This window comes from Hoplias malabaricus, chromosome 14 (genome assembly GCF_029633855.1).
Source record: "Hoplias malabaricus isolate fHopMal1 chromosome 14, fHopMal1.hap1, whole genome shotgun sequence".
NCBI lineage: Eukaryota > Metazoa > Chordata > Actinopteri > Characiformes > Erythrinidae > Hoplias > Hoplias malabaricus.
In genome coordinates, this window is record NC_089813.1 from 9,831,061 (window position 1) to 9,846,486 (window position 15,426).

A 15,426-nucleotide genomic window follows, 5' to 3' on the forward strand; every position below is an offset into this window, starting at 1 on the left:
TTCCGGGCCCAACCTGACCCTACCGTGTATAAAGCTAGAACACAATACTTAATACAATGCAAACACTGTGTAAACTGCTCTTATAAAGTTTTGCTTAGGGAATAATGATACAAAAAGTGTGTTAAGTACAGATGCATGTAATAAACAAAGACATTGTGAGGTGAGCCATGCTCAAACATGGCTAATGTAGCTTTGCTATGGGCATGCCACATTTTGATGATACATTTATTTCTGCATGTTAAATTAGCTGTTTATAAGTCATTGCGTAACATGAACTAGTGTCCTTTTGATGTTATGAATGAGGCCACTGCCTTTTTGTTGACAATTGCTTTGCATTTTGTTTGTATTTTATTCTTTAGATTGTCTCTGAAGCATTAATGCTTACATCATTTTCTTCGTCTGAAACGAAACTGAGGATCTGGGAAATGGTCTTTGGCTACAACAAGATAATCCTAATGTACTTTTCTTTATTTGTTTATTAATTTGTAATACAACCTGGAAGAACTTTTTAATTCTCCACTCATGAGAATAAAAAGTTTGTTCATTGAAAAGCTTTGATTTTCAGATCATTCCTTTGGGGCTACTGTATGTATGACCTCATTCTGGCAAACTTTAGAAGATACAGTGAGTGAGTGTGTGTGTGTGTTTTCTAAGGCCTTTAGTAAAAATATAGGGTAGTGCCTATATGGATGGATTGCTGCTGTGCATTCACTGCGGTGTGTGGTTTCAATTTGTTCAAGATCCAGTTTCAGCAGTTATTTCCCTCAACTCCACAATCAGTTACAGTAACAACCGCATCTTAATGGGCAACTGAAGTCTCCTGCAATGTTTACTGCCTCTTTTGCATGTTTCCTGGCCCCACTGTCTTCACTTTCCGTTTCCAAAAGGTCTATAATCAATGGTCTACAACCATAAGAATGCTGTATGGACTGGTTAGTAAGGACAAACTGAGCAGAGTGTGTAGAAGTAGACTTTGTTCGCTGATCATACAATGCGACAGCATAATGATGTAAGTATTGTTGATGTAACCACTAGACCTCCACCCCCCCTCCATTTCCAACCAGATGTACATAAGGGAATGAAAATTGCTGTCTACTGAGCTGTTTTCTTTTTACAGTGAAAGGAGGGAGGACGTTGTGCTCCCTGTTGCTGATTGGCTGCAGCTCACTTCTAATGGATGGCAGACAAACAGGAACCAATCTTTACAGAACCTCCACAAAATCCTCCACAGCCTGCTTCAGTCTCAGCAGGAGACCACACACCATTTTTACCTATTGTTCCAATAACAATAAGTATGATTGAATGGTTCGAGAAGCATTTTTACAGCCGTTATCAAATCCCAAACTGGTCGTAATGACCTTAAAAACAAATGGCAAGAAGAATGGAAAGTATATTAGAGTTAGTAAAACATCAGCGTCATTAAAATGTGAAATACATCACAGAGTGCAGCAAATTGAGGCTTTAAGTGTCTGATGTTACTTGTTACTTCTACTACTACTTTTTAAATTTCTTGTGGTATGGTTTACTTGTGAACATTGTGGGATAATGACGCTTTAGTTAATGTAATCTTTTTTGCTTTCTAATGTAACATCCATAAATGTTCAGAAATGACCTTGATTGAATTTTTTAACATCTTCAATGGAAATGACATCATTTTTCAAAATGTTTACATTATTACATTTTTCATATCATCGCTGTCTAATTAAAAACATGTCTCTCCAAATATTACCTTTCAATGGAAGTCAATGTAAAATAATTTGATTTCAAGTAAGTTTTGGAGCATTTCCATTGATCCATTCATTTTGACATTTTACAATATGAAAGAATGCTATGTTCAAATGATGTACAAAATCCACAGAAATGGGGCTGCAGTAGTGCTGGGCGATCTGAGGGCTAATCAGTATCAGGATTATTTATACACTTTACCACGATTAAGATTAATGAACGATTATTTTGTTTTTGTATTTTTGACCCTCATAGTTCAGTGACGAGGCTTGTACTGTAAATATGCTCCAGTATTAAATATGGGGTATTTTTTCTAATGTTGCCGGGAGCTTGTTCCTCTTTTGTTTTCTGAGCATTGTTTATATTTGGTGTGTGATTGTGCTTTGGTCGCTGAGATTATAGCCAAAACACAACACGTCAAACCGCAGATGATGTGTTTTTCTTTGGTACTAGCTGCTGGAGTCGCTTGGTTGGCCTCTGGGTTTAGGTTGTTACCATGTGGCAGATAGGGGCAGAATCATGACTACAGCTTGGTCGTGTGGTTTTAAGAGGACAGTACGTGAACACACAGTGTGGATATTACAGAATAAAAACTATCGATATAACGGATATAGACAAGGTTCTGTTGATTAGAAGTTCTGAATGTCGATTCATTGCTCAGCTCTAAGATACATGCTTCTAATTGGTCACAAATGATATATAAATTCATTCAGTGTGGTTTGATGTGAAATGCTTGGTTCTAGACAAAATGATCAAGTTTGAAATTTTCACAGTGGTTGTTGTAGTAACCAGACGTCTGAAGATTTTAATTCCATTAATGCCACACACAGCTCACACAATGTGCAACAATGAAAGGCTAAGAACACAGAAGCTGTTTGAGCTCTTCTTTTTTCTTTGCTGCTTTTTTGTAAGTTTTACATGGTCTTACTTCACCACACATTTTTTAGCCAGATTTTCATTTACCTCTCGATTGTAAGCTCTTGTTTTAGGCTGTTTTCCCATGTCTCAGCTTTTGAGTCTGGCTCTATGATTGGAGATGTAACCAAGTGAGAGGGGGCGTTATCATTTTAATGATCTTGCCCTATACACAAAGCGCAGCACAATATCAAGCAGCTCATTATGTACCATATTTCTTTACTACAGCAAACCTCAAGAACCTGACTGGGTCGGTAGGCGCTGCAGACCCCCAAATCAAACAGTTCTGAATAACTGTGTTGAACAAAAATTATGGAATTACATTTAAAAAAAAAGTGTTGGATTGAATGTACTGACGGGGAGCTCTGGTATTACAGGCTGAAATAATGTTGTCATAATCCATGTGTGCTTCGCTGAAAGAACTTGACTGTATTCTATCTCTTTTGTTCAGCAGGGGGTGGTAAAGTTCTACTCCTTACTGACTGAATAGTGGGGTTAGTGCAGCACACTAGTTGAGTTTAGTCTTACTGTAAACTTGCTGAATTCTACAAATAAATTATTCTAACAATTACTCATAGCTGCTGTGTTTCTGTCCATTTTAATTCTCCCACGTCTTTTAGAATCAAGAAGCACAACATTCATAAATCAGCACTTTTATTCATTAAAGTGGCATGTTATTAAAAATATAAATGAAGTAGTTTTCTTTTATATTTGGTGCAAGCTGGAATAAATAAAGGCAAAAGTCTCTACAGTCTGAGTAGAAACAAAAATGAATGACAGTGAGCTTTGGTGTTTGGTGCATGTTTTTAGTTCCCCTCGTGTGCTGAACTGTGTGTGGACACAGGAAGAAAGTGATGTTGAGGAGGCTGCAGTATCCCCAGATTTTAGGATTGCTTAATTTCAATTGCTAAAAGTGAATTTAAACCATACACTTTAATATAAATTAAAAGAAATAACAAAGGCCTATGTGTATTAAGTTAATTATTAAGTTAATGCTACTCTATTGTCCACTTTGGGGACATGTCCCTTAACATGTTTAGCAGTCCATTTATTCATTCATAATAACTGCTTATCCAGTTCAGGGTCGATGTGGGTCCGGAGCCTACCCGGAATCACTGGAGGGGGCGCCAGTCCTTCACAGGGCTACACACACTCACTCACACACTAATGCCTATGGACACTTTTGAGTTGCCAATCCACCTACCAATGTGTGTTTTTGGACTGTGGGAGGAAACCCATACGGACACAGGGAGAACACACCAACCTCCTGACAGACAGTCACCCAGAGCAACACCCAGAGGTCCCTGGAGCAGTGTGACTGCGACACTACCACACTACCTACTTTTTTTTTTTTTTTTTTGCTGCAATTACACATTTCCTAATTCCCATAATTTTGCTAAATCCCATAATGTTACATACTGCATCATCTCATGATTTGAACCTCTTCTGTTCATCATCTACACAGGATGTGCATCAGTGGTTTCATATATCAGCAAGTTGCTTCCAGTCTCCAACACGTCAAAGCACATTACGATGCCCTATAAAAAAATATAAGAACTAAAGAATATGTTTTTCGTGATGTCACAGTGTTTGTCATGTATCTGCATCTCCAACTCAAAACACTTTCCTAGTGGGAGTGTTTTATTTGTGTGTGCAAAGAGAGGCTTTGTTAGTTGTTTATGTTGTTTATCAAAGCCCTTTTGGTTCCGGGGATGAATCAGCCAGTTTCTTTCTTCTCTTCATAAGAAGTGGATTGGATGAGTCCTCAATATTCTTGATTTTCACCTGCTCATAGTCCACTCTCATTGTTGCCAAAGCATTCGTCATCTCTTCCTTTAAGTACACCAAAAAACATAACATCAGCCATATTTAAATCAAACTCATCTCACTGTCAAAATTGTTAAACCGATTTAGCAGACTTAGCGTAATGTGTAGAAAATATCTACTGACCTTGACTTCATCCCAGACGTGACTTTCTTCACTGAGAACTTGAGTGGTGTGCAGTAGAGTCTGAGGCACATCCATTGATCTCTGCAGATAGATGATAGAATACAGTGACATAGTGTGATGTAGTTTTACATATAGAATTTAGAAATTTAATTTGTACCAAGTTATGCTTTGTTGCAGTTTGTAGGAAGCTTCTAGCACTGATGGGATTATTTAGTGCTAAATTGACCACTTGTTAATTTAAATATTCAGATCAATGTTTGCCTTGTTAAAGTAACATTAGGTAAATTTTTTTTTGCTCCTGGGGTCTTACCCTTGTGTAATTTATTTTACAGCACTGTACTGAAATCAAGTGAGGTGTAGAAGGTGTGTGTAGGGGGATACGTCTGGTTCCTGTTGCATCAAAACCTTGTCATTGTATTTTTAATTCGATTTAACACATTACAATGCCGGGGCACGGTGGAGCAGCAGGTAGTGTCGCAGTCACACAGCTCCAGGGGCCTGGAAGTTGTGGGTTCGATTCCTGCTCCGGGTGACTGTCTGTGAGGAGTGTGGTGTGTTCTCCCTGTGTCTGCGTGGGTTTCCTCCGGGTGACTATCTGTGAGGAGCGTGGTGTGTTCTCCCTGTGTCTGCGTGGGTTTCCTCCGGGTGACTGTCTGTGAGGAGCGTGGTGTGTTCTCCCTGTGTCTGCGTGGGTTTCCTCCGGGTGACTGTCTGTGAGGGGTTGGTGTGTTCTCCCTGTGTCTGCGTGGGTTTCCTCCGGGTGACTGTCTGTGAGGGGTTGGTGTGTTCTCCCTGTGTCTGCGTGGGTTTCCTCCGGGGGCTCCGGTTTCCTCCCACAGTCCAAAAACACATGTTGGTAGGTGGATTGGCGACTCGTAGGTGTGAGTGAATGTGTGTGTCTGTGTTGCCCTGTATTCCCGCCTTGTGCCCAATGATTCCAGGTAGGCTCTGGACCCACCGCGACCCTGAACTGGATAAGCGCTTACAGATAATGAATGAACATTAAAATGCCATCAACCTTTTAATAAGTGTACATTTTTTTAATAACACTGGGAACTCACATTGATCCAGGGATGGCGCATGAATTCCGTGATGGTCATTCTTTCTGTAGGATCCGTTTTCAGTAGCTGGCGTATGAGTTGCTTTGCTAGGACACAGATAAATAGTTTTCAGTAGAGAGTACTAAAGCTTGTTACATCAACTTCCCAAGAAACACCTCTTACCTTCTTCTGACACTTCTGACCACTCTGGGTTGGGAAACTTGTATTGGCCATTCCGTATTCGTTTCTTCATGCCTGGGGAGAGTGTCAAGCCATGGTTTGAGTAAAAAGGAGGGTATCCACACAACCTAGAGAAAGCAAAGGATATGAATTAAAGAGAGAGACAGTGTAGAAATGGCAGTGTGATTTAGGTTGAGTTCATGAAGATATGTCAGAATGCTTCAAATATGCAAAACCAATGTCAAAGTCACTTACAGTATGTACATGATGACGCCTAGTGACCACATGTCACATGATTTGTCATATTTCTCTGGGCCAAGCACTTCGGGGGCTGGGATAAATGGAGTGGAATGAACAGTTAAAGCAAATTTATATGCATATGGGAAAGAAACTGAAAAACAAAATGTGACATACTATAGTAGCTAACATTTCCTTACCCACGTAGTATGGAGTGAAGCAGGGTGTAGCCAGGCAGCTCTGGGATGTGGTCTCTTTGGCGAATCCAAAGTCTGTCAGTTTGAGCTGAGCGTCAGGATGCTTTGATGTATACAGCAAATTCTCTGGCTGACAGATAGACAACGTAATAAGAGAATCAAGAAATATGACTTGTCTTGAAAAGCCCACAGAGATTCTCCACTGCAGAGAGAGCATTCTGTAAGAGCCTCAAGGGCCTCAGATCTATTTTTCAAAGCAGTTTTACCTGTCAGTGATTGATAGTCTGTCCACAGACTCACCCTTCACAGGAAATCTGTGTGATCTTGTCTTTGTTTCTGCATATACATATAGTGCTTTATCATGCAAAACTGATTTATTGCTGACCAGGGTCAGCATGACTACAGTACCTCTCTGGGAAAATAGACTGAGTTTGGAGGTTTTTAGGATTTTGCAGCATATTTGATCTCCAGGTGATTTAAAGGGCAGCTCCACAAATAACATATTTCTTTTTCCAATCCATTGGTTTATATGTTAAGACGGTATTCAGTGTGAACTGCTATGAAACTGAATGAGTGAATTGTTGAGAAACATGAGCAGATACCTTTAATAGCACTGATAAGAAACAGGTTGGCCAAAACAACAAATACAGCCATTTCATTTACTATGCATCTATGCTACTTATGTTTTATATATATATATGTAATTCATATGTGGTGGCATGGTGGCACAGCAGGTAGTGTCACAGTCACACAGCTCCAGGGACCTGGAGGTTTACGGTTCGAGTCCTGCTCCAGGTGACTGTCTGTGAGGAGTTTGGTGTGTTCTCCCTGTGTCTGCGTGGGTTTCCTCCGGGTGCTCCGGTTTCCTCCCACGGTCCAAAAACACACGTTGGTAGGTTAATTAGTGACTCAAAAAAGTGTCCATGTGTCACCCTGCGAAGACTGACGCCCCCTCCAGGGTGTATTCCTGCCTTGCGCCTAATGATTCCAGGTAGGCTCCGGACCCCCCGCGACCCTGAATTGCATAAGCGGTTACAGACAATGAATGAATTAATATGTCATTTATCATAGTAAAACTGGAAAATGTGTCACCAGATGCTGTACCTTTGCACTATTAATGCTTTTTCAAATATGTGTTTCATATATCAGATTCCATTTTCTGTGATGAAGGCTTGAGAGGCTTTCTTACAGTGAACCTTAAAGGTAAATTAGGGCAAAATAAAAAATGTGTCATTTGTAATATTGCCCCATATGTCAACACTTCAGTTCACAGTCATAATTACAAAACATCCATACAAGTACACACTAATTCATTATAGAAGCATTTACTAAGTTTTAACCCATCACAAACCTGTCACAAACCCGAAGATCCCGAAAGCTCCCTACACAGCTTTATTCTACAGTTTAAATCATGATGTCCCTAAGTGAATTTTACTGAACATCCTGGATGCTGTCACATGGCAGTTTGTGAGTTTGTGTGTGTATATATATATGACTGCATTTACAGAATGATGGTGTGCTTGGTGAGAACATTGAGACCATGGAAATGCTCATTTTAAAAACACAATTTGGCTTTGTAGTGAACTGAGTGAGGGCTCTTATGGGTTAATAATATAGCAGCAGTTTAAGAGGTTCATCTTGCAGTGTTTTTGCTCACCTTAACATCTCTATGTGCAATGTTAATGGAATGTAGAAACTCAATGGCCTCTCCTATGCTCTTCATGACGGCTGAGGCTTCTACATAGAGAGGAAAAAAAAAGAAAAACATAGAACCCTCTGAATATGGACAGACCACAGATTATTGGACCATCTTTGCCTGACTTAGACTCGTCCATAAAAAGACCTTGCTGATGGTCTGGTTTGCATATAAGCCTAGACATCTATTCAATGTCAATTATGTTTCTGTGACCATAAAAGTGGATTTCCACATTCAGATATGGTGTCTTGTATATGACCGTTACAGACGTCATTACAAACATTCACTTTGATTTAAGCTTTATGTCTAACGTGCACCCTCAAAGTCTTTCTTTTCCTTTTAACACCTTTGTACTCAGTGGGAATTCTTAACTAATGCAGACAGGTGACATATTTAAAGAAAAAACCAACGTGAAGTGTCCATGGGACATTATGGGTGACCAGAAGTGGATTTCATGGTCTTGTTTTGATGATGGTGGTTTTTAGAGCGGACTAATCACTTCAAATGCCACAGCATATAATTTATTATTTCCGTTCTCATCAAATTCAGTGACACGCTTTATGGCTTGTGAATGTGCACAAGCACATCTTGGAAAAGGGCACTTCCATCTAGACATAAATGTTCCACCATGGGATAAAACCGATGAGTCAGATCATCTTCTTATTGATTATCACTGGTCCTTTCTTCTTAAAGGACAAGACAACCCAAACCAAACTGCGCCCTCAAAGCATAGAAGCAAAACATTCATTGTGAAGTATAAATCTACTGACCATATCACTTTTCTCCACATCTCTCTAGATCGAAGGTTAATTGTAAGTATGGGGATGTCATAAGCCTGGAATTGTTCTTCAAAAAAAAAAAAAATGGGGGCGGTTTTTGCTAATGTTCTGTCATTAGGAACGAACACATGGACAGAGAATGAATAGATCAGTTGGCTTTAGTGTAGTACACTTATTTGGAAGCAGATGCACTTATTAAGAATCTCCATACTCCATACAATTGTTTTGTTTCATTTTCAGCTAACTGTATGTGGTGCATATTCTCAAATTCATAACATTTATTATGAGTTTCATAGTAACTGAATGCTGAACCTGTGAACTGTTTTGTGTTCATGTTTGTGGTACCTCTCTCAGTAAAGGCCTGCTCGCTGCGTGCCTGAATGCGCCGGAATAGTTCACCCCCTTCCATGCTGAGTCCAGATAAGACAGAACAAAACAGAAATAAGCATCGTGATGTTCCAATGCTGAATGTGCATTTATGTGAGAGCACAAAGATGAAGATAAATGGAGCAAAGCAAACATGAGTGCAGAGAAATGAGTGATTAAATATGGCAAAAATGAGAAAGAAATAAAGATCTAATGGAAAATGGCACATTGCATTATGTTATATTTTTCCAATACATCCAACCCAATAACTAGATACACTGATAATGAACCAAGGCTTTCATATCAACACTGATTTGCAGAAAAATACCAGAGGAAAAGCTCTATATTCAACACTCTCTGTACAGTAAAGTTTGCTCATACCACTCCATGACAAGGAGGAGACACTTCTTGCGCTGGTAGAAGTTATCAAAAACATCTGTGATCCATACGATCCGGGGACTGACCGACGCTCGACAGTGAAGCTCTGCCTCCCGGCGAGCCTTCGGACTGTCCTTTAACATCTGGAAGAAGTGGAAGAAGTTTTCTTGGTTATGATAACAAGCCGTAACTGAGCCATAAGTGTCAAAAATGACAGATGTTTCTGTAAAGCACTGGGAATTGCAATTTTGTATGAAAGTTTGCAGTATATATAAATTTACCTTGCCTTGCCGAAACTGTGCCCTATTCACTGTATACTGCATTTTGGTGTCCACCATTTTGTAGTAGTGTCCAAAAACATAGTGAACAATTTTCAATGCGCTCAAAACAATCCCACAATGCACTGCAAAATGTAGTGTAGAACCCATGTATACTAGCCGATATTAGTGGATAGTTGATACCCATAATGCACTGCGCTGTTTGGTAAAATCCTGCTACCTACTCTCCTGACTTCAGTTCCCTATATTAGTGCAGTGTATAGTGAGTAATATAGAAAATAATGAATAGGGAGCCACTTTGGATACAGGGTATATTTTATATTTAAAGATTATTAAATACAGTGGAAAGAAATTTCACGCAAATTGAAATGCAGCTTCTTGGATCCCCTTAGAGCCTTTTACTGAACCCAGATATATCACTATAATGCAATTCCAACTGGCTAAAAATAAAAGAGCTCAGAGCAGTTGTCAGAGTAGTCTTAGTGCCAGACAGTGATGTCACTGAGAAGGTTGTAGAAAGAAAAGCTTGGAGACAGATAGAGGAGAAGAGACAGAAACAATCTGTTTTGATCTATCATGTGGCACTACATCTAACATGTATACCAAATTGTAGTTTTATCAATAATTGTCAAAGCATAAATTATTTATTCTGTGAACCTAAGAATGCTGATTTATTTACTTAATTATAAACCTAAACATCATGGCATTAATACAATATTTGCTTATACATGAATCTTGCCACCCTGGAAGTCTCCACTTGCTCCACAATGATGTTGTTTCTTCACTTAGTAAAAATATAAATTACTATTCAGAGGTCAAATGACCAGTTCTATAAAACCGGCAGTACGGCTGAATGACATAGCAAAAGGATCTAATTGCAAGTGTTCTGATGAATACTGTGATTATGAATTAGACATGATTTTCTGTAATGGTTTTCTGTAATGGTTTCATAACCAAATGGAAAAGAAAATCAGGCTTTAAATTTGAGCTGGATGTAAAAAGCCAGACTGTCATATATGTCACTTTACCACTGTATGGTACCTTCTTTACACTCTATGTTCACTTAGTACCTGGTTGTCTTTCCATTATAAATCAAGACAATCAGAGCCCTGCAAGGTTTATACAGCACCTGTGCTCCCTACAAGGCTCGCTTGGACCAAGAACAAGCAGGTATTAATAAAGAGAAATTTTTAGATTTGACAATGTGATGTGCCACACACTTACAAAATAAAAAAAATCTATGAAATTTACGTTGGTTTCCAAATATACCCCTTTAACTGGGGAGAACTTGCAACAAAAATGAAATACCTCCATGTTATAATGAGGTATGTGTCTGGGATTGTGTAATTTTTGCTAACATTCTGTTAGTCTTGTTCAACCTCGTATCCTCTATGCACAAACACCATTGTGTTTAACTCTTAACATTGAGCTTAACTCTGAGGACTTTGAGGCTGTGTCTTCTCCTCTTTTCACTCCTGTCTAACTTGTTTAAGTGGAAGGTGAGTTAAGAGGATGATGGTCATCCCCCGAGGGTAACTGCCCAGGCTCTACATGAGACAGACACTTAGTCTGGTGCTTGGGTCAGTGCCACTGCCTTTAAAAGCCATTCAAAGCTTCCTGCGTAAATTAATCAGCCATGACTTCCATTCCTGCACATTTGGCCCAACCCTTTGTTATCAGCTTCAGGTCTTTTTATTCAGTGACAATAACGTAGGCGATATTGACTGTTCATTTTTTTATGTTTTACTTTGAATTGTTAAACTTCTACTAATAAGCTTGCTGCGCAAATGCCACATTCAATAATCAAAAATTCCACTGACTACAATCTCAGCTCTAGCCAGTCCAGCTAAAACTAGCCTCACACATACTAGTCCTCTTTAAATTACTAAGTGTAAACAAAGTCTAAGGCTATCTTCACACTTCAGGGCAAAATGATTGTAGTCACAGCTCCTGGATTGATTTTTCAGAATACAGAAAATCCTTCTCAGAAAAGAAATATGGAAAAATCTGACTTTGGTAATCTGTCTAAACAGGGCTTTAGCTTTATTAAGTGCTGGTGCTTTGCTGAGCAGTGAGATGTCGGGGTGTGACTTTCTGTCATTGAATTCAGGATTGAGATAAGGGCATTGATGAGCAAGTCATTTTTCCAGACCTGAACAGTTCGTTCTGTGTTTTAGAACGTTCAGAAGCCAACAGAGGAGGATGGATCAATATTCTGACTGCATGAGGAAAAACTACACCTCATCTCCTGTTGGAAAATCACACACTCATCTCACACAGACAGATAACAATGGAAATACGAAACCAACTCTGGAGATGTACAGAAGAAAGCTGCATATGTGACTGTATTTGTGATAAGGCAAGGCAAGTTTATTTATAGAGCACATTTCTTACGCAATGGCATTTCAAAGTGCTTTACAGAAAGAGTAAAACGAAAGTACAGAAATAAAAAACACACAAAAAAAATTATAATTGTAATAGATAATTACTGAAAAGGAATATACATGCTACATATAAACATGCTCCAAATAGCTATATTAATTAAACATAATGGAGGGAAGGGGGTGATGAGTTTGAGGCACATTTGCCTCAAAAATGAATAAGCGACGCATTTATCTCAAAAAGCGTATTGTTTTAAAAAATGTGTTTATAGTTTTGTCAAATGATTTGAACTAAAACTGCAATAGATCAAAGAAACCATGCTTACAGGAATAGTAAACACTGGAGATTAAACTGTTTACACTGTTTGTTCCATGGGTCTCAGTTTATATTCTTCTGAATAACTGCATATTATAAAGTAATCATAAGAAGATGTACAGCAAGGAAAAGCTGTATTGTAAACATTAACCACTAGGCAGCATATGGGCATGTTAGTAATAAACAGTGATTTGACATTCAAGAAGATCCTGTCCTTCCAGGAATGAGTTTATACTATACCCCAATATGCTGTGGGCAGTTTCTGAGAAATGGCCATTGTGTTTATAATGAGCTGCTCTGTACAAATTTACCAGTCCTCAGACTTAAATGAAAGTAAATTGTCAGCATTATGTGATGTACAGCTGTATTTTTTTCAGTCACTGCTCCAGTTATTGCATCCTTAGGCACCATTTCATAAGCAATTTCAAACAGCATCCCTGTTACAAAACTGGTGTCGTTAGGATGGATTACAGAGGACACTGAAAGTGCAAACGTGTCAAGACTCACTTTTTAATTAGTGAAATCAGCTACTTTAATGTGCACTCATTGCTGACACGGAAGTTCATTTAAAAAAATAGAGTTTGTAGCTATAACCTCTATACTAAAGCAGAGCCAAAAGAATGAGATGCACTGGAGTACTTGCACAGAAGCCCTCATGCTCAATGCAAAGCTTAAGCTTAAGGTGTAATGCACATTTATCTTCATGTTTCATGATTATATGTGGAAAGAGTTCAATAGCCAATCAAATCATTCAAAGGTTTCTTCAAGTTTGCTTTTGTTTTAATATAACATTTTAGTAATGTTACAGTTATACTTATAATAATAATAATAAAAATAATATAGGTAGTAGTAGTAGAAGCAGCAGTTAATGTTTTATAAATATCCACAGGTGTTCATCCTTTTTTACTGTGAAAAACTTCAGCACTGTGTCTAAAAGAATGCATAGCTGTAAAGAAACTATTACTGAGAAAAGTAAATAGACAATAGGAGCATTTTCATATGTTCACCTCAATTAAATTTTTTTCTAGTGCCACTGATCTACCGATGCACGTATTTGGATGGTGGGGAAAACTGAACACCTACAATACAAACCACACTCACACACACACAGTGAGAACACTCACAGAGAGTGACTGAATGTGAGGATCGAACCCTGGATACTGCATGGCTGCTACACTACCTGCAGTGCCACTGAGCACGGTGACATCCTACAAAATGTATTTGTGCAGAAGAATAACCTTGGATTTGTACTGAGCCCCTAATGTGTCAGGGTACACAAATTATTTAGAGGTATCTAAGTGGCATGGTGGTCCAACATGTAGCGTCACTGCCACACAGCTCCATGGTGCCAGGGTCCTCACCTTGAGTCAGTGCTTGTGAGGGGTCTGGAGTGTTCTCCCTGTGTTAGAATAGGTTTTTTTGTGGGTGCTTTGGTTTCCACCCAAAGATTAAAAAGAAAACACGTGCTTGTAAGTGGATTGGCTGTGTGAAATTGCCCACTGGTGTGAGTGTGTGATAGACTGGTGCCTTGTTCAGGGTGTGCCCTGCCTTGCCCTTAATGACCCTGAGTAGGCTGCAGACCCACTGTGACCCTCAGTGGATTTAATCAATTGCTCCTTTTGTTTATGGAGAGGATCCCTTGTAAAGCTTTATGGGTATCTGGCAGCTAAAAAAAGATATATTCCTTTCTTCTTTGGCGCCCCAGGGGCTCCGTATATTTGTGTACTGCCTCCAAAAAAAAAACGAGAGAAATGTACAACTGCTGTTTACCTTGAGGGCGAACTTGTGGCCGGTGTTTCTGTGAAAAATCTCGAAGACATTTCCGTTGAGACCGACTCCGAGCACCTGCCCGGAGAGTTTATACTCCTCCGTTATCACCTTCTTTTTTATCCTCTGGGATAATTTCACCGAGGGCTGAGGGGAGAGAAAACTGGGCTCGTCTTCTTCTTTTTGCCTGGAGTCGGAGTCATTTCGAGTCTGTGTGTTTAAAAACATGGTGCAGAAATCCTCATAGTTTCCCTTCAGCACACTCTCTTCAACTACTGAACTTCAGCAGAGACGCTTAGGGGTTTTATCCAGTTAAGAAGAATCTGGAACAGCACCAGAACATTAGCTTTAACCTTACTGTGGCGTTAACAAACAACGGACATCTCCTCAAGCTTCAGTTCACTTCTTATTCTAATTGTCCAGTCCACCTTAAACAGGGCAGCCGTTACATTGTTGAGCGCTGCTTAGGACAAATTCTGCCGTAGAGTAGTCAAATATTGTTGAGGGAATACTTCTTCGCTTCTTCTATTTCTTCTTCTATTTATTTTAAATAATGTACACTCCCTAACACTAAAGCAGGAACAATTCTATCCTCAGCGGAGTTTAGACCTGCTCTGACCAGTTCTTTTAGGGACGATCATTTGTCCTTTGCCCTATCGATCACAGAGACATTCAGCTCTACAAAGTGTCTAACAACACATAATTGACCAGCTCGAGATGACCGTTAGACTGAGGGGGCGGGGCTTGTTGCAAACAAGGCGGGGCATAAATAAAGGTCCACACCCTTGGGGCATTTTGTCCAGTCTGGGGTCAGACATCCTTTTGTTTTGAGGAAGGGGGGAATAAATAAAATATAGCCTACTGTACTCTAATAGTGCAAGTTATATTGAAATATGATGATTTATTAGGATAAATATATAAAACCCTATATAAATATGCAAAATTAATATGCATTGATCAACAATGATATTATGAGCACCTACTTGTTTCTGCACTCACTGTCAGTTCTTAGCTCCACCGACCATTCAGGAGCACTTTGTAATTCTAAAGACTGAAATCCATCTGTTGTTCTGCACACTTTATATTTACATCCCACAGCACCACCAGGGAGCAGGTAGAATTTGGGTGGTGGATCATCCTGATCTCTGCAGTAAAACTGACCGACTGGTGGTGTTAGGGTGTGTTGTGCTGTTACGAGTGGATCAGATACAGAAGTGGTGC

At 39.3% G+C, this 15,426-nt stretch overlaps 1 protein-coding gene across 1 annotated transcript; it reads right to left on the minus strand.

Moving 5' to 3' along the window:
- Positions 1-3,297: 3,297 nt before the first annotated feature.
- On the minus strand, positions 3,298-14,909 carry mapkapk2b (MAPK activated protein kinase 2b). The gene is made up of 10 exons (XM_066644021.1): positions 14,209-14,909; positions 9,467-9,606; positions 9,065-9,129; positions 7,902-7,981; positions 6,248-6,374; positions 6,066-6,141; positions 5,814-5,938; positions 5,652-5,737; positions 4,591-4,671; positions 3,298-4,473 (listed from the first exon to the last, which is right to left on the minus strand). The coding sequence occupies exons 1-10, from the start codon at positions 14,431-14,433 to the stop codon at positions 4,330-4,332; spliced, it is 1,149 nt and encodes a 382-aa protein (XP_066500118.1). The 5' UTR covers positions 14,434-14,909; the 3' UTR covers positions 3,298-4,329.
- Positions 14,910-15,426: the final 517 nt, after the last annotated feature.

Bases quoted from the DNA above. Each gene is read 5' to 3' on its own strand.
- mapkapk2b (XM_066644021.1), bottom strand. From the start codon at position 14,433: ATGTTTTTAAACACACAGACTCGAAATGACTCCGACTCCAGGCAAAAA. The intron at 9,607-14,208 runs GTAAACAGCAGT...CACTTCTTCCAG, and splicing joins GCCACAAGTTCGCCCTCAAG to ATGTTAAAGGACAGTCCGAA. The intron at 5,939-6,065 runs GTAAGTGACTTT...TGCTTTCTCTAG, and splicing joins GGCGTCATCATGTACATACT to GTTGTGTGGATACCCTCCTT.